Raw genomic sequence first — 25246 nt, 5'->3', positions numbered from 1 at the left:
AAGGCCCTCGGAGCTGGACCTCATCTGAGCGACGGGGGTGGAGATGCTCCTTCAGGTATACTTTGTCATTTAGGGCTTTAAAGGTCAGCACCAACACTTTGAATTGTGCTCAGAAATGTAGTGGGAGCCAATGTAGGTCTTTCAGGACTGGTGTTATATGTCCTCAGCGGCCACTCCCAGTCACCAGTCTAGCTGCCACATTCTGGATTACTTGTAGTTCTGGATTAGATGTTCCTGGAGTACAACTTCCACAATCCCTGAACATTGTCCACAGGCTGATAGGAGTCCAAGAACACTTGCATGAAGCTGCCTTTGAAAGCCGATATGGTAGACAAGTGCTACCAACACCGTCTGCCTTGGGAGCAAGCCGCACTGAAACAGGAAAGGGAGGACTTTCTCTCTGACGAAACACGCACCAAGCTCCACAAGACTGAGCCTTGCAGTAAGAAGTGCTGAGGTGCATGGGCAGGTTTGTACTGCACAAGCGCACAATGAAGCAGCGCCCTGGAAGAGACCATGTTCTGCTTCCCGTAGGGCCTGGGGCCTTTGGTGAAGAAGGAAAGACTATTCCAGTAAGCATGCGACTGGTGCTTCCTTCTCTTTCTAGGAGTGGAGTGTAGAAGCTTTATGTGTTTCCTTGCTTTTCTGCATGCGCACTGCTGCATACACATCTAGAAATGGGCACTTGGATATGTGGGTTTCACAACGGGAAGAGAGCTGAAGGAACAATTTGTTGCCTTTTCCAGTTTGGGGGCCAGCAGGTTAAAAAAACCACATATTTGGTGCATCTGCAAAGGTACATGAAACAATTGTTGTTGTTGTTGTTGTTGTTGTTATTTATTGGGCTTGTTAGTAGCTTGTTGCTTAAGAAGGTCTCCCAGCGACTTACATTTAAAAATACAAATATAAATGCATTATACTATAAAGGAAAAAGTCATACGGAACATCAGTTAACATTGTTATAATTCAAAGCACCCATAACACTGGTAAAAAGGTAAAGGGGCCCCTGACCATTAGGTTCAGTCGCGGACGACTCTGGGATTGCGGCACTCATCTCGCTTTATTGGCCGAGGGAGCCGGCGTACAGCTTCCAAGTCATGTGGCCAGCAGGACTAAGCCACTTCTGGCGAACCAGAGCAGCACACGGAAACACCTTTTACCTTCCCGCCAGAGCGGAACCTATTTATCTACTTGGACTTTGTGCTTTCGAACTGCTAGGTTGGCAGGAGCTGGGACCGAGCAACGGGAGCGCACCCCGTCACGGGATAAATGTAAAGGTAAAGGTACCCCTGCCCGTATGGGCCAGTCGTGTCCGACTCTAGGGTTGTGTGCTCATTTTGCTCTAGAGGCCGTGAGCCGGCGCCGTCCGAAGACACTTCGCGAGCCAGCACCAGCGCAGCACACGGAAACGCCGTTTACCTTCCTGCTATAAAGCGGTCCCTATTTATCTACTTGCACTTAAGAGTGCTTTCGAACTGCTAGGTGGGCAGGAGCTGGGACCGAATGACGGGAGCTCACCCCGCCGTCCACACGATCAGCAAGTCCTAGACACTGAGGTTTTACCCACAGTGCCACCCGCGTCCCATCGCGGGATAGTATCTCACAAAACCACAGGTCATTTTATTCATGGGTCCTGCCATAAGCTGTCTTATTTCTGCTCATGTTACAGCAAATATCAGGGAGAGGGGGCAGAAAAAAGGCATTGTTTTTTCTGTCTTTCCACCCCTGTGGCAGACTAACATGTCACAATTTTAAAGAAAACAAAGCATATATTTAAAACATTTTCTTTGCACTGTTTAGAAAGACCCAGTGGAGTGTTGGTGGTTCCAGCTGAAAAGCTTTATTTTTGCCAAAGATATTGACAAAATATGAATCATATAGCTTGATGTACAAAATGCTAAAATTTCACCAGGGTGTAAAAACCAGCCAAATATCTGGGGGAAGGCCATATATATATGTGACATCTGCTACAAACAGTTTGAAACGTTATCCAAACGATCTAGGTGTTATCTTATAGAGACTGGCCCGAAGCCATAGGAATGTCATGCTAGTTGCAAAACTTACAGGCAGTTTGTCCATCTGGAGAGACATTGGCTCACCCATAAGGCCCCTTTCAAGTGTAACATTTGTCACAAAAACTTCAAACATTTAATTGCACTCCAAAGACATCAACAGCTTCACAGTGAGAACATCTAGGGTGAGGCTGAGCTAGCTGAAAGATCAAAGAGTGCCAAGCAAAAGAGACAAAAGAGACTTGGGTCATGGGATGTTCTCTTTGCCCAAAACATTTTACAGAGAAAGTGAAGGGTGTGCAGCATCTGCACACCAGATCTGATTATCTGCATGATGCCAGAAGGGGGATGAGCATGCATATGTGTGAGACTCTCGGCGATATATTTCGTGCGCCATCTAAGCTGAATAGACATCCACACTATTGCACATCCACACTGCCCAAAAGTCATTTAAGTATGTGTTAAATCTTTTTGCCAGTTGACACACCAGAAAATATCAAGAGGTGAAACCCAATGAAGAGAATACTTCTGAATGTTCTCTTTGACATCAGGGTTTTAAACCCCAGAACAAACTTCTGGAGCACAAACAGTTTTATGCTCCGAACATTACTGCAGTGGAGAGAGAGTCTTAGGAGCCAAATGCTACAGACAGCATTGGAAAGTGCACAGAAATGTATTGAAACTGTTACTCCATATGACATCCATTAGGGAGATCAACTGGGTCGTCATCACTGCATTTATGTTGTAGCAGTGCTCTGGGTGCGAACAATGTTCTGAAAGAGGACAGATGTGCAGTTTGCACAAATGTGAAGGAAGTATAAGAACTCACAAGTATTAACAGCAGGTGAGTTGCTTTACCACTGTGAAGCCCACATAAAAAAAAAAAAACCAGACTTTGAGGAAACTCAAACATGTGGAGAAAATGTCTCTGAGTTTCCCTTTTCATACATGAAAAAAATGGGAAAATGCAGCACTTTAGAAGTCACAGTTTGGCTCCATCAAGCAGAGTTCTAGACCCAGGAAGCTTGGACATTTGGAAGAACAATCCAAAGGAAAAAATGTTTGCTCTGGCATTATCCTAGCAAGACCCTCAAGAAAGCCATTATTTAAAAATTAATCAGAAAGGTATGCTGTGAAAGTCCACCATGGATGATTCTATGCATTATAAAGATGACTCACTTTATGGCTCATGAGATGATAGTTTCTTTGATAACCAGAAGCACTTCAATGCACTCTTTTAGCATTCAGTAAAAATATACATAATAGACATAAAGTATGCCAATGTGACAGATGTGGAAAAACCTTTCCTCCTTCTTCCAAGCTTCAAAGACATTATCACACACAGGATAGAAGCCCTTTGGCTGTACTCGTTACAGAAAGGCATTTAGACAGTCGGCCCATTTTAAAAGACATCAGCTCACCCATACCGAAAAGAGCCTAGGTAGAAGCTGTGAAAATTTGAATTTGCTTGCCTGGGAGATTGAATTTGAATCTTCAGCTTATTTTCAGACATCCTCCTTGGTCCTCTAACTTTTGAGAGTCACAGTCAAACCATGTAACTGAAATCAAATTGGAAACAGAACTTTGTGGCTGGACTCTGATAGCAAAGATAACTTAATTCTATTTGCATAATAAAGGGTTGGAAAGGAAGCAAAATGCTAGTGATGATTTTTCCACCAGTGAAGTCCAAGATAAACCAGCGAAGCAGAAAAGTTAAAGAGGCTTTAATACCATTTTAAGACATTTAAAGCACCCTTTAACTTGAAATACGCCATTAAAGTATGCCAAGCAGAATCATTTTGAATGTTGTTTCTGACAAAATATTCAGGGGAGTCTCTTACTTGAGAAGGCATCACTTTATCTAGAAGAAGAAGAGAAGAAGAAGAAGAAGAAGAAGACGACAATTCAGGTATGTCAGAGTCAAACAATTCTTGGAAATATAATTGTACAAAATTAGTTGCTTATGCAATTGTACATTCTTCAATGATGGATGTAAGCTGTGGAATGAACCATATAATATCCTATGCCAAGGGAGGAGAAGAGGCTGAATTGGCTTGATGGTTAGAGAAAGGTCAAGCTGTTCCATGGCTAGTGACTGCTACATTGGTAGGGACAAATAGATTCCTGGGCTAATTAGCAGCAGTGCTAATTCTGCATCAGGATCCTACAGAGAACAACTGGATCCCAATGATGTTTCTGCTAGCTCGTACAATCTAGGTTTTCTCTGCATTCAAACTGAAGAAGGGCCTTCAAATCCTCAAACTCTGATGAAATATCATATTCCAAAAGCTAAAGTTGGGTTCCTGGCTACCAGGAGAACATCTGTCATTAACTCCCATTGATGAAACATCAGCCTATCATTCTGGATTATTAGTAAACCATCAGTTTACAAATTATGGTTTTTTAACATTTGTAGTGATATGTTTCCTGCCTAAAGGGTCCCTTTACCATTAGGTCCAGTTGTGACCGACTCTGGGGTTGCGGCATCAATCAAATTATTATTCCTTGGGATTTACGGATTAGTGGCAACCTTCCTACTGTTAAATCAAGAGATCATTTCCATCTTGAGTTTAACAAATCTCTCAAAAGCATATCCCCAATTCACTTCTATGAGCCAGAGGTGAGTTTGTTTCTATGGGTGTCAGAAAAATACCTAGGTAATCCTGTTGAAAGTGTACTTACATGTATTAGTATTTTCCCCCAGTGTTTTCAAGTGCCTCTGCATCACATATCTGCCTAATCTCGGATTATTAATGAAGGTTTATATTTAAAAAACTCCCTCAAAAATCACATTTTCTTCACTGGAGTTAAATATTTTACTGCTGAATGAAGCTTCTATATTTCCTTTTATAATGAACGTTCCTTTTATTGAGCAGTTTTTGAACTTTGTGTGTGTTTAGTTTCACTTTGAAAACTAAATCCAAGCCTTCACTGATACCAGCCCAACCATGTTGAAAGATTGTGGTGCACACTAGTGCATCTATCCTGACCTACACCTGGGTACGAGTCTTCACCAAGCTCTTCTAACAGGCTTTCAAGCTTAGCCGAACCATCCTAGTCCTAAATCTCACCTCAAGTCTTCTTTGTTTATGCAGCTGCCATCACTGTTCTTCCACCAACTGTAGCCTACCTTTGGACTAGTGTGCTTGTAACTGTTCCGTGTCAATCTGTTGACCACTTGCAACATGCTAGCAGACTAACCTAATCAGAGCTGGATATTTTAAATTCAAAATACAGCCCTCAGCCTATTAATCAGGCTTCCTCAAACTCAGCCCTCCAGACGTTTTGAGACTACAATTCCCATCATCCCTGACCACTGGTCCTCCTAGCTGGGAATCATGGGAGTTGTTGGCCAAAAACATCTGGAGGGCCTAGTCTGAGGAAGCCTTCTATTAATGGATGGCTCCCTCTAGGGATGGGGAACCTGGAGCCCTCAAGATGTTGCTCAGACTTATGACCCCATCATCCCTGGGGGGTTGGTGGCTGATGGGAATTGGGAGACCGACAATGTCTGCAGAGCCACATGTTTCCCCAGTCCTGAGGTAAAGAAAGGAGCAGGTGAAGTAAGTAATAATAATAATAATAATAATAATAATAATAATAATTTATTATTTGTACCCCGCCCATCTGGCTGGGTTTCCCCAGCCACTCTGGGCGGCTTCCATAGAAACCAAAAAAACACTAAAATATCATACATTAAAAACTTCCCTGAACAGGGCTGCCTTAAGATGTCTTCTGAATGTCAGGTAGTTGTTTATCGCTTTGACATCTGGTGGGAGGGCGTTCCACAGGGCGGGCGCCACTACCGAAAAGGCCCTCTGCCTGGTTCCCTGTAGCTTTGCTTCTCGCAATGAGGGAACCGCCAGAAGGCCCTCGGCGCTGGACCTCAGCGTCCGGGCAGAACGATGGGGGTGGAGACGCTCCTTCAGGTATACTGGGCCGAGGCCGTTTAGGGCTTTAAAGGTCAACACCAGCACTTTGAATTGTGCTCGAAAACGTACTGGGAGCCAATGTAGGTCTTTCAAGACCGGTGTTATGTGGTCTCGGCGGCTGCCCCCAGTCACCGGTCTAGCTGCCGCATTCTGGATTAGCTGTAGTTTCCGAGTCACCTTCAAAGGTAGCCCCACGTAGAGCGCATTGCAGTAGTCCAAGCGGGAGATAACTAGAGCATGCACCACTCTGGCGAGACAGTCCACGGGCAGGTAGGGTCTCAGCCTGCGTACCAGGTGGAGTTGGTAGACAGCTGCCCTGGATACAGAATTAACCTGCGCCTCCATGGACAGCTGTGAGTCCAAAATGACTCCCAGGCTACGCACCTGGTCCTTCAGGGGCACAGTTACCCCATTCAGGACCAGGGAGTCCTCCACACCAGCCCGCCCCCTGTCCCCCAAGAACAGTACTTCTGTCTTGTCAGGATTCAACCTCAATCCATTAGCCGCCATCCATCCTCCAACCACCTCCAGGCACTCACACAGGACCTTCACCGCCTTCACTGGTTCTGATTTGAAAGAGAGGTAGAGCTGGGTATCATCTGCATATTGATGGACACCCAGTACATGTAGAACTTTGTCTTTTTATTCCCACAACATGGTATCAGTCTTGCTCCTCTTGGCATCGTATTATGGGGAGAATTCTCACATGCCAGATAGAGGGCTGGCTTGGTTAGGGGTGGGGTGTTGGCTTCACTTCTATGAATATAGTTTGGACATTGGACACATGTGCTGGGAGGTCCTTTGGATGGTGTGAAGAAAAATGGTGGGGGAACCAGCTTTGACACTCAGCCCACCGTATAAGCATGGGCTCAAATGAGGTAACTGGTTCGCCTGAGAATATGGCCTGCATAGTCCTACTTAGTCCAAGATAAATCTTCCACAAAGTTTACTGTGCATTTTACTTACAGACATAGACGGTAGAACATTTTTCAGAAGTTGTCCTGAATAAATATTTATACACAAACCAGAACAGCACAGAAGGCTCCTTTTAAAGTCCTGAATATTTCAGAAAGCATCTGTTACTACACTGAGGCATCATGTACAGCCAATCATTACTGTTTAATGAGCTAAACAAAGAAAGGAACTTCTGCTATGTAAAAAAAAGAAAAAGAAAGAAATACACACCACTACATTCGACAAATCCAATTCATCTGAGGCGGCTGAATCCAAGAAATAGAGCCAACTAGCATAATAGTTTGCTAATGAAAACAAAACATACACAACAAGTCTTTACAATCAAGAAAAAGATCTGATGATGTTCTGGTTAGATAGACAACTTCCACATACCTGGCCTCATTGGAAAGACTTGAATTACGGATTTGGTAATGGCCTTCAGTCCTTTAACACAGATGTATGCAGAGCTGTGGATGCACTTGTGCATTTCCAACTCACTGTTGGAGCATGACTACTGGCTGATTTGATGCAACAATAAACAGATTATTTCCCATGGTTCTTGGCAGGACTAGATCTGCAAAATTGGGATCAGGGTGGCTATGAAATTCTTTTTTTTATATAAAATTTTTTATTGGTTTTACAGATTTTTTAGGACAATACAAACATATAAAAAGACATACAAAAACGTATAGTTTCATAACCTTTTTTGATAAACCGTGTTTCTCCGACTTCCCCGTACCTCCCCTTTCTGCATCCCAATGACCAAAAAGTTTTTAGCAACTCTAAATACATCTGTCAGTCCTCTGTCCTCTTACTCTTTTCTTCATCTGATGTTATTTCGCTGTAACCCTTTCTTACTCAAACCTCGACATTCTAACATTCAGCAAGTTTATAATAGTCCTTAAGGTAAATCTTAAATTTCTTCCATTCTTCTTCCGCCGTCTCCTTTCCCCGATCGCGGATTCTGCCAGTCATCTCAGCTAGTGTCATATAGTCCATCACTTTCATCTGCCATTCTTCCAAGGTGGGTAGATCTTGTGTCTTCCAATATTTTGCGATGAGTATTCTTGCTGCTGTTGTAGCATACATAAAGAAAGTTCTGTCTTTCTTTGACACCACTTGGCCGACAATGCCCAAGAGAAAGGCCTCTGGTTTTTTAAGAAAAGTACATTTAAGTACCTTTTTCATTTCATTATATATCATTTCCCAGAAAGCCTTAATCTTCGGGCATGTCCACCAAAGGTGATAGAAAGTACCTTCAGTTTCTTTACATTTCCAACACTTATTATCAGGCAAATGATAATTTTTTGCTAGCTTGACTGGGGTCATGTACCACCTGTAAACCATTTTCATAATATTTTCCTTTAAGGCATTACATGCCGTAAATTTAATACCGGTGTTCCACAACCATTCCCAGTCAGCAGACATGATGTTATGACCAATATCCTGTGCCCACTTAATCATAGCCGATTTAACTGTTTCATCTTGTGTATTCCATTTCAACAGCAAATTATACATTCTTGACAAGTTCTTAATATTGGGTTCTAACAGTTTAGTTTCTAATTTTGATTTTTCCACCTGGAAGCCAATTTTCCTGTCCTGTTTAAAGATCTCCATTATTTGGAAATATTGAAGCCAATCTTGTACTTTAGGTTTCATTTTCTCATAGCTTTGTAATTTCAATTTATCTCCCTCCTGTTCCAAGATTTCCCAATACTTCGGCCATCCGACCTCCATATTGAGTTTCTTCACTGCCTTAGCCTCCACGGGTGAGACCCATCTAGGGGTTTTGTTTTCCAACAGATCTTTATATCTTATCCAGACATTGAACAATGCTTTTCTAACAATATGGTTTTTAAAGGTCCTATGCACCTTAATTTTATCATACCATAGATATGCATGCCAACCAAATGCGTTATTAAAACCTTCCAAATCCAAAATGTCTGTGTTCTCGAGGAGCATCCACTCTTTCAGCCAGCAAAATGCTGCTGCTTCATAGTACAATTTTAAGTCCGGCAGGGCAAATCCCCCTCTTTCTTTAGCATCTGTCAGTATTTTAAATTTAATTCTGGGCTTTTTGCCCTGCCAGACAAATTTCGAAATATCTTTCTGCCACCTCTTGAAACAGTCCATCTTGTCGAGAATCTGCAAAGTTTGGAACAAAAATAACATTCTAGGCAATACATTCATCTTTATCACTGCAATTCGGCCTAACATTGACAATTTCAAATTTGACCATATTTCTAGATCTTTTTTAATTTCTAACCAACATTTTTCATAGTTGTCCTTATACAAGTTCAGATTTTTTGATGTCAAATAAACCCCTAGATATTTCACCTTCTTAACCAATGTCAGTCCTGTCTCTTCTTGAAATTTCTCCTTCTCCATGGCTGTTAAGTTTTTTTCTAAGACTTTCGTTTTTTGTTTGTTCAATTTAAATCCAGCTACCTGGCCGAATTGCTGGATTATCTCCAACACCCTTTTCGTGCTAGTGTCAGGCTCTTGTAAGGTCAATACTAAGTCATCTGCAAATGCCCTTAACTTATAGTGTTTATCTCCGACCTGTACACCTTTAACCTGCTGGTCATTTCTAATCATATTCAGCAACACCTCCAGAACTGAAATAAAAAGCAGTGGGGAAATAGGGCATCCCTGTCGTGTTCCTTTTTCTATCCTGAGTTCCCCAGTTACCACATTATTTACAATTAACTTAGCTTTTTGTTCAGAGTATATCGCACCCAGACCATTCTCAAATCCTTGGCCTACCCCCATCCCGTGAAGATTCTTTTTCATAAAACTCCAAGAAATGTTATCAAAGGCTTTCTCCGCATCCACAAAAATCAGCACTGCTTTAGTATTAATTTTCACCTCTAGCAATTCCAAAATGTCTGTTATATTCCTTACATTGTCTGATAGGTGTCTTTTTGGGAGAAAGCCTGCTTGGTCCTTATGAATCTTCTCCATCAACACTCTTTTAAACCTTTTTGCCAAAATGTCTGCAAAAATTTTGTAATCCACATTAAGTAATGATATTGGGCGGTAGTTCTTGAGTTGAGTCTTTTCAGTTTCTGTCTTTGGTATGAGTGAAATATACGCTTCTTTCCACGATTCTGGTGCCCTTTTCCCCTCTAAGATCTCATTACAGACTTCCTTTAACGGATGAACCAGCCACTCCTTCAGAGATTTGTAATATCTGGAAGTCAATCCATCTGGCCCTGGAGATTTGCCCAGTTGCATGTCTTGAATGGCACCCTCTATCTCTTGTTCTGTTATTCTCAGGTTTAGATCCACCTTGCTTTGATGAGAGATCTTTTGTAATCCATATTTATTAAGGAATTTGTCTATATCCTCTTGATTTTGTGGTCCTTGAGAGTAAAGTTTTTTAAAATAACTCAAAAAGCAGTTTCTGATCTCGTTAGGTTTAGATATGTTCTTTCCATCCACTTCTAGGTTTGTAACTGTATTTAATTTCTGTCTTTTCTTCAATTGCCATGCCAGAAGTTTGCCGCATTTATCCGCCGATTCAAATGTCTTTTGTTTCATTTGTTTTATCTTCCATTCAATCTCTTGGTTCATCAATTCCATATATTGTGTTTGATACAACTTAATCTCTCTCAAGATCTCCTGAGACTTCGGTTTTGATCTTAGTTTTTTCTCTCCTTCTTTTATCTTTTCCAAAATCTTTTCCTTCTTCTCACTCTGCTTTCTCTTTTTAATTGAGTTTTGTTGAATCAGAAATCCTCGCATCACCGCTTTACTTGCGTCCCAGATCACTCTTTTTTCCACATCGGCCTTTAGGTTTATTTCAAAGTAGTCCTTTAAAGTTTTTTGGGCCTTCATGTGGATCTCTTTATCTCGAAACAGGGTGTCATTCATCCTCCATCTGAATTGACCAGTTGTTGTAATTTTCATTTCCATCTTCAAGGCATTATGGTCGGAGCAAGTTTTTGGGCAGATTTCTGTTTTCTTGATCTTTGGAGCCATCCCACTAGTGATCCAAATTTGATCAATTCTGGTCCAGGTCATCATTGCTTGGGAGAAGAAGGTTCCCTCTCTCTCCAGGGGGTTCCTTGTTCTCCATATGTCTATTAGATCCATATTTTCCGTCATCTCAAAAAAAGTCTTCGGAAGTCTCCCTTCATTGGAGATTGTCAGTCTTTGTGCCTTGTCCATATTTGTGGAGACTACACCATTCATGTCTCCCATGATTATCATATTGTAATCCAGATAGTCCGTCAAAGTTTCAGGCTATGAAATTCTTCTTGCCACTAATTTCCCACTGGAAAATGAAGGAAAGGGAACCATAAAAGGTCCGTCTGGATAACCCAAACATCTTTAAACCCTTTCTGGTCAGAATGGAAGTTACAGAACAGCCTGTGGAGCAGGGGTCCCCATACCAAGGTCCGAGGGACTCGTTTATCTGGCTCACAGTGACTCCCGCAGCTGCCCACTTATGGGTTGGAGGAGCACCGGAAATGGTTAGTGCGCATGTGCAAGCATTATTTGCACATGTGCAAGCGTTATTTCCAGTACACATCTGGGTCGGAGGAGGCCCATGCGCACAAGCAGTGCTCCTCTGACCCAGAAGTGTGCCGGAAATAGAGTGTGCACATGCATGGGGCACATGCTGGCACGCACTCCCCCGCCCTCCACGCAATCGGCGCTGGAGACACCGGCCCGAGGTGCAGTAAGTTTGCTGACCCCTGCTGTAGAGCACATGCTCTAAATGCAAAAGATCCCAGGTTCGGTCCCAGGCATCTTTGGTTAAACAGGGACCAGGAACCTTCAGATTGTGCTGGCCTCCAACTCCAAGCCAGCATTGGCCAGTGGTCTGAGGCGATGCAGAGGGCGAGGTTGTCCAATGATGGGTACTTCCAGACTGTGGCAATTTTCAGCTGGAATTCAATCGCATGGCAGCAAATTCAACTTGCAGAGTTATAGCAGATTGGGAGGCATTGTGCAACAAACCCATTTCCCCAAAGGGCTGGACTTTTTGCAATAAGGCAAGTAATGGGGGAAATGCCCTGGGGTTACACTTGCTGTGATGCAATGCCATCAAACCTTCCTGCAAACAGATCAGAGTGAATGCTCCATAAGCAGCTTGTCTGGAAGCACCCAGCCTCTGGAGGGCCACAAGTCTGCTGTCTCTGAAAAAGGAACGGACTAGCAGGTGACGAGGAGGACCTCTGCCTGACCAAGCCAAGCCAGTGGCAGGGGGCCAAATAAGGTCATTTCCTATGTTCCCATCACATTCCAGGCAAGCAGAGGAAGTGTTTACCAATGCAGTAGAAGTTTGTGGAGTGAAGGAATGTCCCAGCCTGACAAGAGAATACCAGCATACGATTAAGTGCTGCCTGAAGGTGTCATGGTCAATAACAATTATGCAAAGATAATACTTGTTAAGTTGTGGGCGAACATATCAGATGACACAGCGATTCTTCCAAAGCAGCTCTTTATTTGCAAGCTGGAACAGAACTGAACTCATTCAGCCTGCTTATATAGAGCTCCAGAACAATTGTAACTGTTGCAACTTTCTAAAACTATCCAATCACAGAACGTCACTTTTCGATCCTTCATTTGCATACAAACTATCCAATCACAGAACGTTACTTTCGATCCTTCATTTGCATAACTATATACAGAATCCCCGTTGGCCCAGGGTGAGAACATAAGTACATAACAATACTGTATTCCAGTTGGGCTCTTTTTGTATATGTTTAATTACATTTTAAATAAATAAATAGAGCCTTATATCCCACACAATCCAGTTCCAGGGATAGCAGACATATATGGCCTGGTCCCAAAATATCCTGAAAGCATTGCTGCAGGTTCATGTGATGGGAGGGGGGATTTCATTACAAATATACACTGACAAATGCTGTGGTGCATGTAAAGTAGGAAATTATATACAGTAATGACTGAATAAAGCATGGCTAAGCAAACTAAGGCCCGGGGGCCAGATCTGGCCCAATCACCGCCTCAATCCGGCCAGAAGCAGTGTGTTTTTACATTAGTAGAATGTGTCCTTTTATTTCAAATGCATCTCTGGGTTATTTGTGGGGCACAGGAATTCGTTCATCCCCCCCAAAAAAAAATGTAGTCCTGCCTCCCACAAGGTCTGAGGGACAGTGGACCGGCCCCCCGCTGAAAAAGTTTGCTGACCCCTGGTAAAGCAACGAAATAAAATCCGTACTTATACTGCTGTTACATCCAACGTCCAGCAGAGGGGAGCAGCGAGGACTCCTGTTTAAATCATTTAGGCTGAAGCAATTGCACGCTGTTGTCTTTGTCCATGGAGTTTTCTTGGCAGGGATACTGGAGTGGCTTGCCGATTCCTACTCCAGGTGGATCACGTTTGGTCAAAACTCTCCACTATGACCTGTTCATCTTGTGTGCCCTGCTCGGCGTAGTTCATAGCTTCTCTGAGTTCTTCAAGCCCCTTCGCCACGGCAAGGCAGTGATCCATGAAGGGGTGACAGCAGTCACGAAATTAAAAGACGCCTGCTCCTTGGGAGAAAGGCGATGGCAAACCTAGACAACATCTTAAAAAGCAGAGACATCACCTTGCCAACAAAGGTCCGTATAGTAAAAGCCATGGTTTTCCCAGTAGTGATGTATGGAAGTGAGAGCTGGACCATAAAGAAGGCTGATCGCCAAAGAATTGATGCTTTTGAATTATGGTGCTGGAGGAGACTCTTGAGAGTCCCATGGACTGCAAGAAGATCAAACCTCTCCATTCTGAAGGAAATCAGCCCTGAGTGCTCACTGGAAGGACAGATCGTGAAGCTGAGGCTCCAATACTTTGGCCACCTCATGAGAAGAGAGGACTCCCTGGAAAAGACCCTGATGTTGGGAAAGATGGAGGGCACAAGGAGAAGGGGACGACAGAGAATGAGATGGTTGGATGGTGTTCTTGAAGCTACTAGCATGAGTTTGATCAAACTGCGGGAGGCAGTGGAGGACAGAAGTGCCTGGCGTGCTCTGGTCCATGGGGTCACGAAGAGTCGGACACGACTAAACGACTAAACAACAACAACAATTGCACGCTGTGGCTCAAAGCTCCTATTGTGATGATCTCTACATTTTTGGGGATGGGGCTGGTAGAGCGAAGCAAGGGCATTGGGAGCTGCCGCACAATACCACACCTTACACACGTTATGAAGATGCGCTTAAGTCATGCAGATGAAGCGAGCTACCTTGCAGCTCTTAGCAGTCTACTGTTTACATAAAGCAGTATAGAAATCATACCAACAGTGTACAGTAATGTGTGCATGTGTGTATACATGCACACGCGCGCACACTTTGGTCAGCTGTGGATAACACTTCTTGCACCGGAGGAAGTGGGCTGCAGTCGAAGAAAGCTATCCTAACAAAGCTGCAATCCTAACCCCACTTCCCTGGGAGTAAGCCCCACTGAATTCACTGGGACTTACTTCTGAGTAGAGAGGTTATGGATTGCGCTGTAACTCTTGTCGCAGCAGAAACTTTCACCCTAACTTCACGTTAAACGTGAGTTATTGTCAGGTAACCGCGCGCAGGATCGCTGCTGTCATTAAATTAAATTAATTCGGGTTTGCTTCCAGATCAGGGTTGCACTCTTATTGAAAACAAGCCTCTTCCTCGTTTTTGACGCGGCCACTTCTCCGAAAGCGGAAATCAAGACACAAAACAAAGCCTCCCTCCACTCTGTTTGCAGCAAAAATAAAAAATAAATTAGATAAATCCCCTCCCTTCTCAACTCTTCGGTTGCACGCACCACGCAGACACCTTGCGCTTTCAACCTTTCCAAGTGTATACTGCAGATCCTAAACACAGGGCAGTGGTGCGCCTGCCCACTCAGAAGTAAACCCCGTTGAGTGTAATGGGACTTCCTCCTTGCTAAGTGTGCATGGAATGGAACCCTCAAGGAGTCACTCGAGGGAGTGGACGTCATGCTATAATTTCTTATCTCTATGTGCCCCAGCTTCTCAAGGCGAGGGGAAAGGGAAGAGGCGAACGGAATCTGTAAAGGAAGCGGAAGTAGCGTGAGCGGCGGCGGCTTCGGCTTCAGTCCGGGCGGGCGAAACCATACTACGGGGGGGGGGAGAGAACGGGCGATACCAAGCGTGGTTCTCAAGAGAGAGAGGGGACAGGGAGGCTGGCCTCGTGGGAGAGGCGTGGAAGGGGCTGCTGCGCGGAAGAAGCAACATGGCAGCAGCGCCGGCGATCTCCTCGGCGGGAGCCCAGCAGGAGCCGCCTGCGCCCAAGAAGATCGTGGCTCCCACCGTGTCGCAGATCAACGCCGAGTTCGTGACGCAGGTGAGCCCCCCCATGCCCCCCCACCTCAGACCCGAAGGGAGCAAAGGGATCCGGAAGATGCTGGGCTCAGGTGGAGAGAGATCTGGGGGGGCTCCTCCCCCTTTGAAGGGGCTCATGAGGGAAGCCCCCCCACCCTCACTAGGGAGGATCCCTTTGATTGCACTTGTCTCCCACCTTCTCGTCCCCCCCCTCCAAGGAGGTTCTTCCCTCGCCTCTCATTTAACCCCCCCCCAAAAAAAACAACCACCCTGCGAGGTAGGCTAAGGTGGGAGGTCCAGGGTCGCCCAGTGAGCTTTTAATGCCCAGGAAAGTATTTGAGCCCTGGTCTCCCAGGTTTTCGGTCTTTCACTAACCACTAGGCCACCGTTAGGATCATAGAGGCACTGCGTCTCTGGGTAATCAATGGCTAGGAGTGCTGTCCTCTTGCTTTTTTGTTTGTTTGTTTCATGAAGTTGGTTGATTCCAAGAAGAAAACACCTCAGAAGCCCTTTACGAAAAGATAAAACCAGGAAAAGTTTACAGTGCGTTGAAATACAGTGGTACCTCCGGTTACATACGCTTCAGGTTACAGACTCCGCTAACCCAGAAATAGTACCTCAGGTTAAGAACTGTGCTTCAGGATGAGAATAGAAATCGGCAGCAGGAGGCCCCATTAGCTAAAGTGGTCTTCAGGTTAAGAGCAGTTTCAGGTTAAGAATGGACCTCCGGAACGAATTAAGTACTTAACCCGAGGTACCACTGTATACAAGAAGTTAAAACATTAAAATAGATTAGAATTTGCACTGGCATTTCTAAACATCTGGGTTGTTGTGGTTGTTGTTGTTGTTATATTTCATCATACCTCGCTTTTTCCCCTGACAGGGACTCAAGGAGGCTTACAGATAAAAATAAGAACAATGAGAAACCATTAAAAGCAGTTAAACACTGGTCAAATTAAAACTTTGTCCTGCTTGTGGGTTTTCCATAAGGCACCTACTCGGTTGACCACAGTGAGAACAGGATGTTGGGTTTATATTGGCCTTTTTGTCTGATCCAGCAGCACTCCTTTTATGCTCTTGTAGGAACAGTGCTGCTGAATCAGACAGACATTTCATATTCTAATCCAGCACCTGTTTTCTGCAGAAGCTGGATAGATGCCTCTGGGAAAGCGTTGGTAAAATATGGAATCAATAGTATAGTTAGACTAGGTGCACTGCCCCTGAACACGGAGGTTTTGTTGATGATCACACTAAGGCAGCATACCTCAACCATGTTTCCTGCAAAACGTCATGCTTCCAAAAGACTTTCTGTCTTCAGTGTCAAAAGTATTGTATTTGTAGGTGTATTGGCCATTAGGCACACATGACTTGTTTCTCCCAGCACTGAACTTTGCATTTAATAATAAAGGAAAGCAATTGTTCTAAATACCCATGGACAACAATTAACACCATGAAGAAAGGTCATTATTATGATCTGTTGATTGCGGTTGCATATAGTTGCACTAAGCCTTTTGACAGGCACCTTCATTTTGCTGACTGATAAAATGAATGGCTGGACCACACACAGAGGATATACTCACTATACTCACCAGGGAGAGATTAGGACTGTGCCCCCAAAGCAGCCCATTATACTTGTAAGATATTTTGCCTTATAAATCAGGGCTCAAAATAAGAATGTCTGCCAGTCCTTTTTCATTATTTAAAAAAATAGTTTTCAACAAACTGGTGTGCCTGCCATTCACCCAGAGGAAACAGCTTGCTTACTGCAATCTGGCCCTATAATGAGTAGCTAGTTCAGCCTTTACCCACCTGGTGCCTTTGACATTGAACTGCAATGTCCATCAGCCCCTGCTAGCACTGGCCAAAACATCTAGAGGGCAAAGGCTCAGCAGCGTTTGAATATTCAAGTTATTAAACTATTATTTATAAACGTTTGGAAACCAAAGCACGGCTTCTGATTGGTTGCAGGAAGCAGCCAAGCTGTAGCCCCCTCAGACATTTGGCTTCCATATATAGTTCACAAACCAGAACAGTCGCTTCTGGGTTTGCGCCGTTCAGGAGCCAAAATGTTTGAGAACTAAGCTGTTTGAAAACCAATGTACGACTGTATAAAACCTTGCATCCTTACCCTTTTTGTACACAGAGGGAAAGTATGGAAATATTCTCATGTTATCCTATAGAATGGAGGTTTGGTTAGAGTAGGCTAGGACTTCTGATTGTATATTTTAATGGAATGACCTTTTATCTTACAGTTGGCAAACAAGTACTGGGCACCACATGTCAAGAAAAGGCTACCTTTTGAGTCGAAGGTAAATGCTTAAAACATTGTTAGTTCTATTTTAAATTGGTAGTGCAATAAATCCTAGAAACTCGTATTTAAAGTAAAAAAAAATATTTTGGATTACAGAAGAGGAAGAATGTTGATTTGATTTCAGCACTTTCTTTAAAACTGTACAAATAAGCCACCCTGACAGCAGCTTTTACAGTCTATTCTATATTTGCTGCTTATATAATGGAATATTTTGTCAAACCTCCAAAGGTTCCTTGAAGTTTATTTTAAAAACCAAATTGATTTCAGTGCATAGATTATTATTCCTTCCCTGCACAGTCTTCTTAATACTTCTGATTTCATTTGTTGAAAACATGAAACATTATTGTAGTTTTAAGACCATGCTACTGTGTTGATGGTGTTAAAGAATTCATCTCTGAAAATGCATGTTACTGAAAAGAGGAGATCAAGGAGAGCAAGAATTGTGCTGCATATCTTTTTCTTTTTTCAAAAAACCCTGTCTCTTTCTTTGTTGTAGGTTATTGAAGATGTGTATGGAAAAGAAATTGTTAGGTCCAAGTATGTATACTGCATTTTCTCTGTTATCCATTATCAGTATCATAATAGACACATTTTTGACTTTTCAAACAGTGAAGTCTCCATAAAATAAGTGTCCGAATTCTGTGTATGTATATGCTTTTCTTGCATAAATTGTCTTGCAAGGACAATTTTTTATTATTCCTTAGAAGAAATACAGGCCATAGACCAGTGCATCTCACCACTGATTATGGGCACCTGTCTAGAATTTTTATTTAATTAAAAGATTTATAGTCTTTTTCTGTCTCTTTGAGTACAGTGGTACCTCTACTTGTGTTCACCTCCGGTTACATATCCTTTGGGATACGTACGTGGCAAATCTGGAAGTATTTTTCCGGGTTTTGCCGTGCACGCATGCCCAGAAATGGTCCCTCCAGTTGCGGAAACCTTGGGATCTGGTCAGAGCTCTGGTATGGATCCCGTCTGCAACCCAAGGTACCACTGTAAATCTCATTCAAGTTGGCTTATACAATAAGAGAGAAAAATACAGTTTAAAACCATAATATAACACTTGCAACCTTCATATATCCCAATGCCATCTGGACTGAATGAAAAAGAGAAATGCAGCTGGGAGTTGTTAGTTTTCTGATGACATCTCTGATGGCAGTTTCATGTTAACAGTGAAAGCTGGTGCCCATCACAACTGGTAGGGGAGAAGGGAAGGAGGTCACCAGCCATAGACAATAATATTCAGAACCAACTAATTCAGGTTTTCTCCCCATCCTTCTCCCTGTAACACTAAGACTAAGGAGGAGAAGGTTGATAGCCAATGCCACCTGCTGAACTATTTGTAAATGGGGACAGACAGGTGGGAGCTGGTTGAGGCAGACTGATATTGATGGTCCATTCATTCTAATAGACCAGCCTCTGCTGGATGTTACATAGCATGGGAGACAGCAGAGAACCCAGCAGTGATTTATATCACAAGAGATTATATCACAAGAGATGTGAAGAGCAATCAAAAGTCCATCATCAGCACCATAAGGAATCTGCTATCCAAAGCACAATACCCCTTGAGTTCAATTATACAACATAAGGTAAACTAATTTAGGCAAGAGTTGAAATGTTAATTTTTCCCCCTGCCTGTGATTTCAGATTTGCGATTAGAAAAATCATGCTTCTGGAATTTAGGTAAGTGTTTTTGGAGAAAGAAATGCACTTCAAAATGATAATCTGAGCCATGTGCGGTAGTGTCTTACTGGTTCAAAAATCTCCTTTGCCATAAATTTACTAATTGGTTATTAGCAATCCACTATATCCCAGCTTAATCTCCACATCCTCCATCTGCAAGATGGAGATGATAATTTTGTTTGTTTGTTTGATACATATATAGCCCACCAGAAAACTCAAGGCATTGTCACAACGACCCTGTAAGGGAGGATAGACCAAGAGACAGTGACTGGTCCAAGATCATCCCTGAGCTTCATGGTTGCCTGGGGATTTGAACATGGCTCCCTAGTCCAACACGAACCACTGTGCAATGCTGGCTCTATCTCTGAATATATCTTACAGGGTCGTTATAAGGATTGCTGACATAATTTGTATGAAATGCTTCAAACATTCTAATTTCTATACAAATAATATTTGTATTTACCATTACTGAGGCAAGGATGAAATACCATAGCTGTTTGGAAAGATAATGTAGCTCATTCCTTCACCTGGCCATATCCCAGTGTGTCATAAGCTGTATAGTTGAAACTACAGGAAATACAATGTTAGGCCAGCTAAAGTATAGGTTTTTGTTTAACTCTTCCAAACTTTTAGAGAAAACAAAGCTTCCTCCTGCTTCGTTTTTTTCCTGTAAGCAGTGATGACACTCTGGGTGTTTTATGTAACTTTGTTGAAACCTTTGTTTTTGCACTGAGCCTGTAATGTATAAGCTTTTAATGGAATGTGATCCTTGCCCAATTAGATTGAAAAACCTCTGATCCTTTGCTGGAAGAATGGAGATGGGCTGGGTAAATAGGTATTTGGATGGAACACAAATAAATTTTCATAATGGGGCTTGGAGGAGCCTCGACATGAGCTAGATGTAGAAAAGGTTTGTTGTTTTGGTTAGGGCAGTGGTTCCCAAACTTACCCCTCTCCCATGGACTACTAGAAAATTGTTGATGGTGCTGGTGGACCACTTAAATATTTTTCTGCTGGTAGTGGCAAGCGTAATGCAGAGGGATAGAGGCAGTGGTATTGTTATTGCTTCTTCTGTTTATTATATTGTAATACAATGTATTACAACTTGCATTCCAAAGAATTCAAATTATAATACAATAAGATACAATATAGGAAATTTTAAAACCCCAATATGAATAAAATTTAAAAATCAGTATGAATATTTAAGGGGGACATGCTGCAGACCAGCTGAATGACACTTGAAGATCACTGGTGGTCCACAGACCACAGTTTAGGAAACCCTGGGCTAGGAAGAAGCAAGTTATAAGATGCTGTAGGGAGGATGGGGAGTGCATGGAAGTTATTTGTGGCCACTCTAGGTTGAATATCCTCAACTCCCAAATAGGTTTTTGATTTTGCTTATGTTTGTGAAGCCAAGTTGTCCTGCTTTTTAGCGCATTCGCAAGTGTCCATCCTGTCGATTCAATTTTTTCCACAATTCATGTTTTATTTGGTGTAGTAATGACTTTCCTAAAGCCTTTCTATGTTAGGCTGATGGCTTTTATTTCAAGAGACAGGAGGCATTTGCCTTTGAGTACTAAAGCAAACGTCCGCTGAAGTGCGTGTCGCAAGTAGGAGGGATGCTTATTCTTATTCTCCTTACAAAATCAGCATGAATTAGTGTTCAGACTAATGTAGTGCTTGTACCAAGTACATGTAAAACTTCTTTAATGAACAGAGTGTTCCAGAGGGCTAATTCATGTGCTGTCCTCACTCAGATTGATTTAAATGGCCCTGGTAACTTTTATTGCAGTGACCTGTGTTGGAGGCGACATTGGAAGCTACGTACAAATCATATAGATGACTTTTTTAGTTTTTAAAAAAGATCATTATGTTTCTTGTCCCCCGATGAATGACATATTAGATGGGTGGTAACTCTCTTGTCTTTTCACTTTTCACAGCCAGTACCTTGAAAATTACTTGTGGATGAATTATTCTCCTGAGGTGTCCAGCAAGGCTTATTTGATGTCAATCTGTTGTATGGTGAATGAAAAGTTCAGGGAGAACGTTCCCGCATGGGAGGTAATAGACTTCAATTATAGCCTGCAGTAACTTTGAGCAACAATTTGCAACTTTTATATTGCCCACTTAAAGTGTCGTCGCATGTCAGAAAGCGCAATACCGGCTGTCACTGTGCCTCGTCTGAAGTCGTCTGCCGTGGCCTTTTAAAACAACAGCAGGCTCCTGTTAGAGAATAGCAAGGGACAGTTGAAAGGTTTCACAGTGGAAGCAGGAGAAATGTGAAAAGAATTGTTTCAGTGATTGGAGGTGTTTTCTCTGCGTTGTGACTTGACAAAGTCTGGCACTTAATGGTGAAGTTTTTTGTGCTGTCAAAAGATAATGGCAAGAGAAATGCTCGTTTCTGTAGGACAGCTTTATTGGAAACTGGAGAACAAGTTTGCTTTGGGGCCATTTTACATTATCAATAGTTTCCAGTCTCCATGGCTCCATCTTCCAGTAATACTAAGAGACATCCTTACATTAAGAGGCATGCCTGTGGTAATGCAATGAAGTGTTCTTTGGGCAGGGGGTGGGAGCATAGTGACCTTGGTGGAGGCAGAGGAAGGAATAATAATAATAATAATAATTTATTATTTGTACCCCGCCCATCTGGCTGGATTTCCCCAGCCACTCTGGGCGGCTTCCACAGAAACCAAAAACACTAAAATATCATACATTAAAAGCTTCCCTGAATAGGGCTGCCTTAAGATGTCTTCTGAATGTCAGGTAGTTGTCCATCACCTTGACATCCAATGGGAGGGCATTCCACAGGGCGGGCGCCACCACCGAAAAGGCCCTCTGCCTGGTTCCCTGTAGCTTCGCTTCTCGTAATGAGGGAACCGCCAGAAGGCCCTCGGCGCTGGACCTCAGTGTCCGGGCAGAACGATGGGGGTGGAGACGCTCCTTCAGGTATACTGGGCCGAAGCCGTTTAGGGCTTTAAAGGTCAACACCAGCACTTTGAATTGTGCTCGGAAACGTACTGGGAGCCAATGTAGGTCTTTCAAGACCGGTGTTATGTGGTCTCGGCGGCCGCCCCCAGTCACCAGTCTAGCTGCCGCATTCTGGATTAGCTGTAGTTTCCGAGTCACCTTCAAAGGTAGCCCCACGTAGAGCGCATTGCAGTAGTCCAAGCGGGAGATAACTAGAGCATGCACCACTCTGGCCAGACAGTCCGCGGGCAGGTAGGGTCTCAGCCTGCGTACCAGGTGGAGTTGGTAGACAGCTGCCCTGGATACAGAATTGACCTGCGCCTCCATGGACAGCTGTGAGTCCAAAATGACTCCCAGGCTACGCACCTGGTCCTTCAGGGGCACAGTTACCCCCTTCAGGACCAGGGAGTCCTCCACACCAGCCCGCCCCCTGTCCCCCAAAAACAGTACTTCTGTCTTGTCAGGATTCAACTTCAATCCATTAGCCGCCATCCATCCTCCAACCGCCTCCAGGCACTCACACAGGACCTTCACCGCCTTCACTGGTTCTGATTTGAAAGAAAGGTAGAGCTGGGTATCATCTGCATATTGATGGAAACCCCCTGATGATCTCTCCCAGCGGCTTCATATAGATGTTAAAAAGCATGGGGGAGAGGACGGAACCCTGAGGCACCCCACAAGTGAGCGCCCAATACTGCTAGGATTTTTGGAATGGGGTCTTGGTTTCCATTTGGAGCCAAAGGAGATGAAGTTGGATAATACACGGTTTTGTTATGTAAGTAGTAGCCTTGAGAGTTCCAGAGGGGAAGTAATAAGTTTTAACTAATTATTTCCCTGTCATATTCCTGATTTTTTAAAATTAAAAAATGCCTCTCTGAAGCTGCATTTCAAGAAAAGCTTCTGTCAGCACATCTTGTTTGGGTCTCAGTTTATTTATTTATTATAAAAAGCCTTCAATTTTCTGTACACGGTCTATTTCTACTTTTACTTTTTGAGTTTTCACTGATAACCCAGTTTCTATCATGCTGCAGGACACAGGTCTGTTGTGAGTGAATCACTTCTGTTATTTGCTAGTTTGCCCCCATTGTGATCCTTTGTACATTCAGAAAAAAGATGTTGTGCTTACCCCTCAGCTGGGTATAGAAGTGGGTATTGTATTTGGGTACTACCCAACTATTTCTCCTCAAGAGGATAGAAGTGATTGGTCTGACTCCCGCTTCTGTCCCTTCAGCAATTATATCCAGTGTTTAATAAGAGGAAACCCATTAACAGACCTAAATAATTTTAGTCCATTGGTTTCAGTGCATCTACTCTGAGTATAACTAATATTGAATATCACTCATTGTCTTTTGCATTGTTCAAAGATACAGCTGTTCTGTTGGTGTTCATCACCAAATTGCTTACTGTGAAGCACAAATGCTACAATGCTACGATTCCTACTACATAGCTAGTTCCGGCAGTAAACCTATGAGCAAATGGCCAGTCTGTGCTTGCCAACAGCTTACAGTTGTCATGTCCAGTGAGTGCATTCCCCCACTATGCATCCACACAGCATAGAAATATGAAAAGATGTTCCATGTGAGCTCACTGCTGACTTTATGTTCCCCTTAGACATTCAAAAAGAAGCCAGAGCACTTTCCGTTCTTTTTCAAACGTGTGCTGGATGCTTCCTTGGCTGAGAGTGACAGCGAGTTCTCTCTGCAGGAGCAGACCATACTCCTGCTCTTCCTTGACCACTGCTTCAACAGTCTGGTAAGCTTTATTCTTCAGAGATTTGTCATTGTTGTCATTTATGGTGTGTTTGGCAAATATGGCAGTAGTGTCCATAGTCCTGTCTACTTAGAGCAGCCTCTTCTTGTTAGCATGCTGTGCCTTTCCACATTCAGTTGTCACAGTATTCTTTTGAAGGGGTCCTCTTAAGTGGCATTTATTACGCTAGGATTCCAAAGATCCATTTAGAGCCATTCCCAATGCCTGCTCCTCAACTAGAGATTGTATTTCTCTTAAGGATAAATCAGAGCCTGTGTTTGAGCAGGTTCTGCAGGTGTTCCAAGACCTCTTTCACTGGGCAAATATTCAGTAGCTAAGCCCTAGGATTTAGTAGTGGGACTTGCATGAAAGTGTTGTATTGCAGAGTAACTTTTGATCAGTGTTCCTGCTAGTCTTGTCCTCTTTCAGGCTACTCCAGCCTCCCTCTTCCCCATAGATGTTTTCTTTCTCAGTAGCCACATTGGGCTACATAGCTGATAGAACTCTGCATATTTGTTTGCTCTTAGTATATATGATTCTTCAAATGGACAGTTAAGTTTTCCTTTTGGTTAGCATTTGGCTTTATAGAGGCTTTATATAGCCTGGGCCTCTCCAGAGTAGGGAGGTTATGACTCGGAAGCCACTCCTTGCACAGAAAATTATATAGACCCAGATGATAACCCCTTAACATCAGATCTGCAAAAAAATTGACCCACCAAACGAAGTACATTAGCGGGGATTTTTCTTCTTTTTCCTGCTTTTGGAGAACTGACAGGCCATGATTCGTGGCACACGGGCCGTGTTTGGTTTGATGGAATACTAACGATATTGGCCAGCTGTAGATTATTTTTTCCCCTTTCCTCATGGAATAGAGCTTTCCTGACTTACCACTGCAGCCTTCCAAAAGCCATTCTGGAGGGTTTGGGGGTCCTCCCAGTAGAGCATGGGAGGTGGCATGTTGAGGCTGTAGTGGGAAGGGAATTGCCAAAAGTTGGGGACACCCCTTCCTCCTTGTGCAACTAGAGGCGCCTTCCATTTGTGCAACTGTAGTTTTGAATCCAAGCCTCACAACCATACTAATAGCCTGTTCTGTTTCTTGCAACAGGAAGTGGATTTGATCAGAGGGCAAGTCCAGCAGCTTATCTCCCTGCCCATGTGGATGGGCCTGCAGCCTGTAAGTATTTCATAAAGAATGCAGGGAACCTTTGAAGCATCATGTGGACATGGAGGTTCACTGGACCATTTCTGCTGTATTCTAATGAACCATTGCATGACAGCTTCTGCTGTCAGAGATTTATTGCTATTTTAATCAGCGGTTTTGGAGACTTTTAAAATCTTCTGCCTTTACAATGGGCA

General features: G+C 43.2%; 2 protein-coding genes across 2 annotated transcripts in view; both read left to right on the top strand.

The window, feature by feature from the left end:
• Positions 1–324: 324 nt before the first annotated feature.
• Positions 325–3542, top strand: ZNF770 (zinc finger protein 770; the record flags this gene model as incomplete). Its single annotated transcript, XM_082239013.1, is given in 8 exon segments — positions 325–442; positions 1913–2034; positions 2038–2182; positions 2721–2827; positions 3152–3202; positions 3206–3221; positions 3224–3360; positions 3363–3542. Coding segments are annotated over 8 exon segments (876 nt in total).
• Positions 3543–15001: 11459 nt separating this feature from the next.
• Positions 15002–25246, top strand: part of AQR (aquarius intron-binding spliceosomal factor) — a 57021-nt gene continuing 46776 nt past the window's right edge. Inside the window, exons 1-7 of the mRNA XM_082239317.1 lie at positions 15002–15196; positions 17427–17483; positions 17982–18022; positions 19136–19171; positions 21112–21232; positions 23753–23893; positions 24996–25064. Coding sequence (XP_082095443.1) covers positions 15086–15196; positions 17427–17483; positions 17982–18022; positions 19136–19171; positions 21112–21232; positions 23753–23893; positions 24996–25064 — 576 coding nt within the window. The 5' untranslated portion in view covers positions 15002–15085. The remainder of the gene's footprint in view (positions 15197–17426; positions 17484–17981; positions 18023–19135; positions 19172–21111; positions 21233–23752; positions 23894–24995; positions 25065–25246) is intronic.

This window comes from Podarcis vaucheri, assembly GCF_965113315.1.
Source record: "Podarcis vaucheri genome assembly, chromosome: 1".
Classification (NCBI taxonomy): domain Eukaryota; kingdom Metazoa; phylum Chordata; class Lepidosauria; order Squamata; family Lacertidae; genus Podarcis; species Podarcis vaucheri.
Note: the sequence above shows the minus strand (reverse complement) of the source record. Positions and strands in the feature narration are given on the sequence as shown.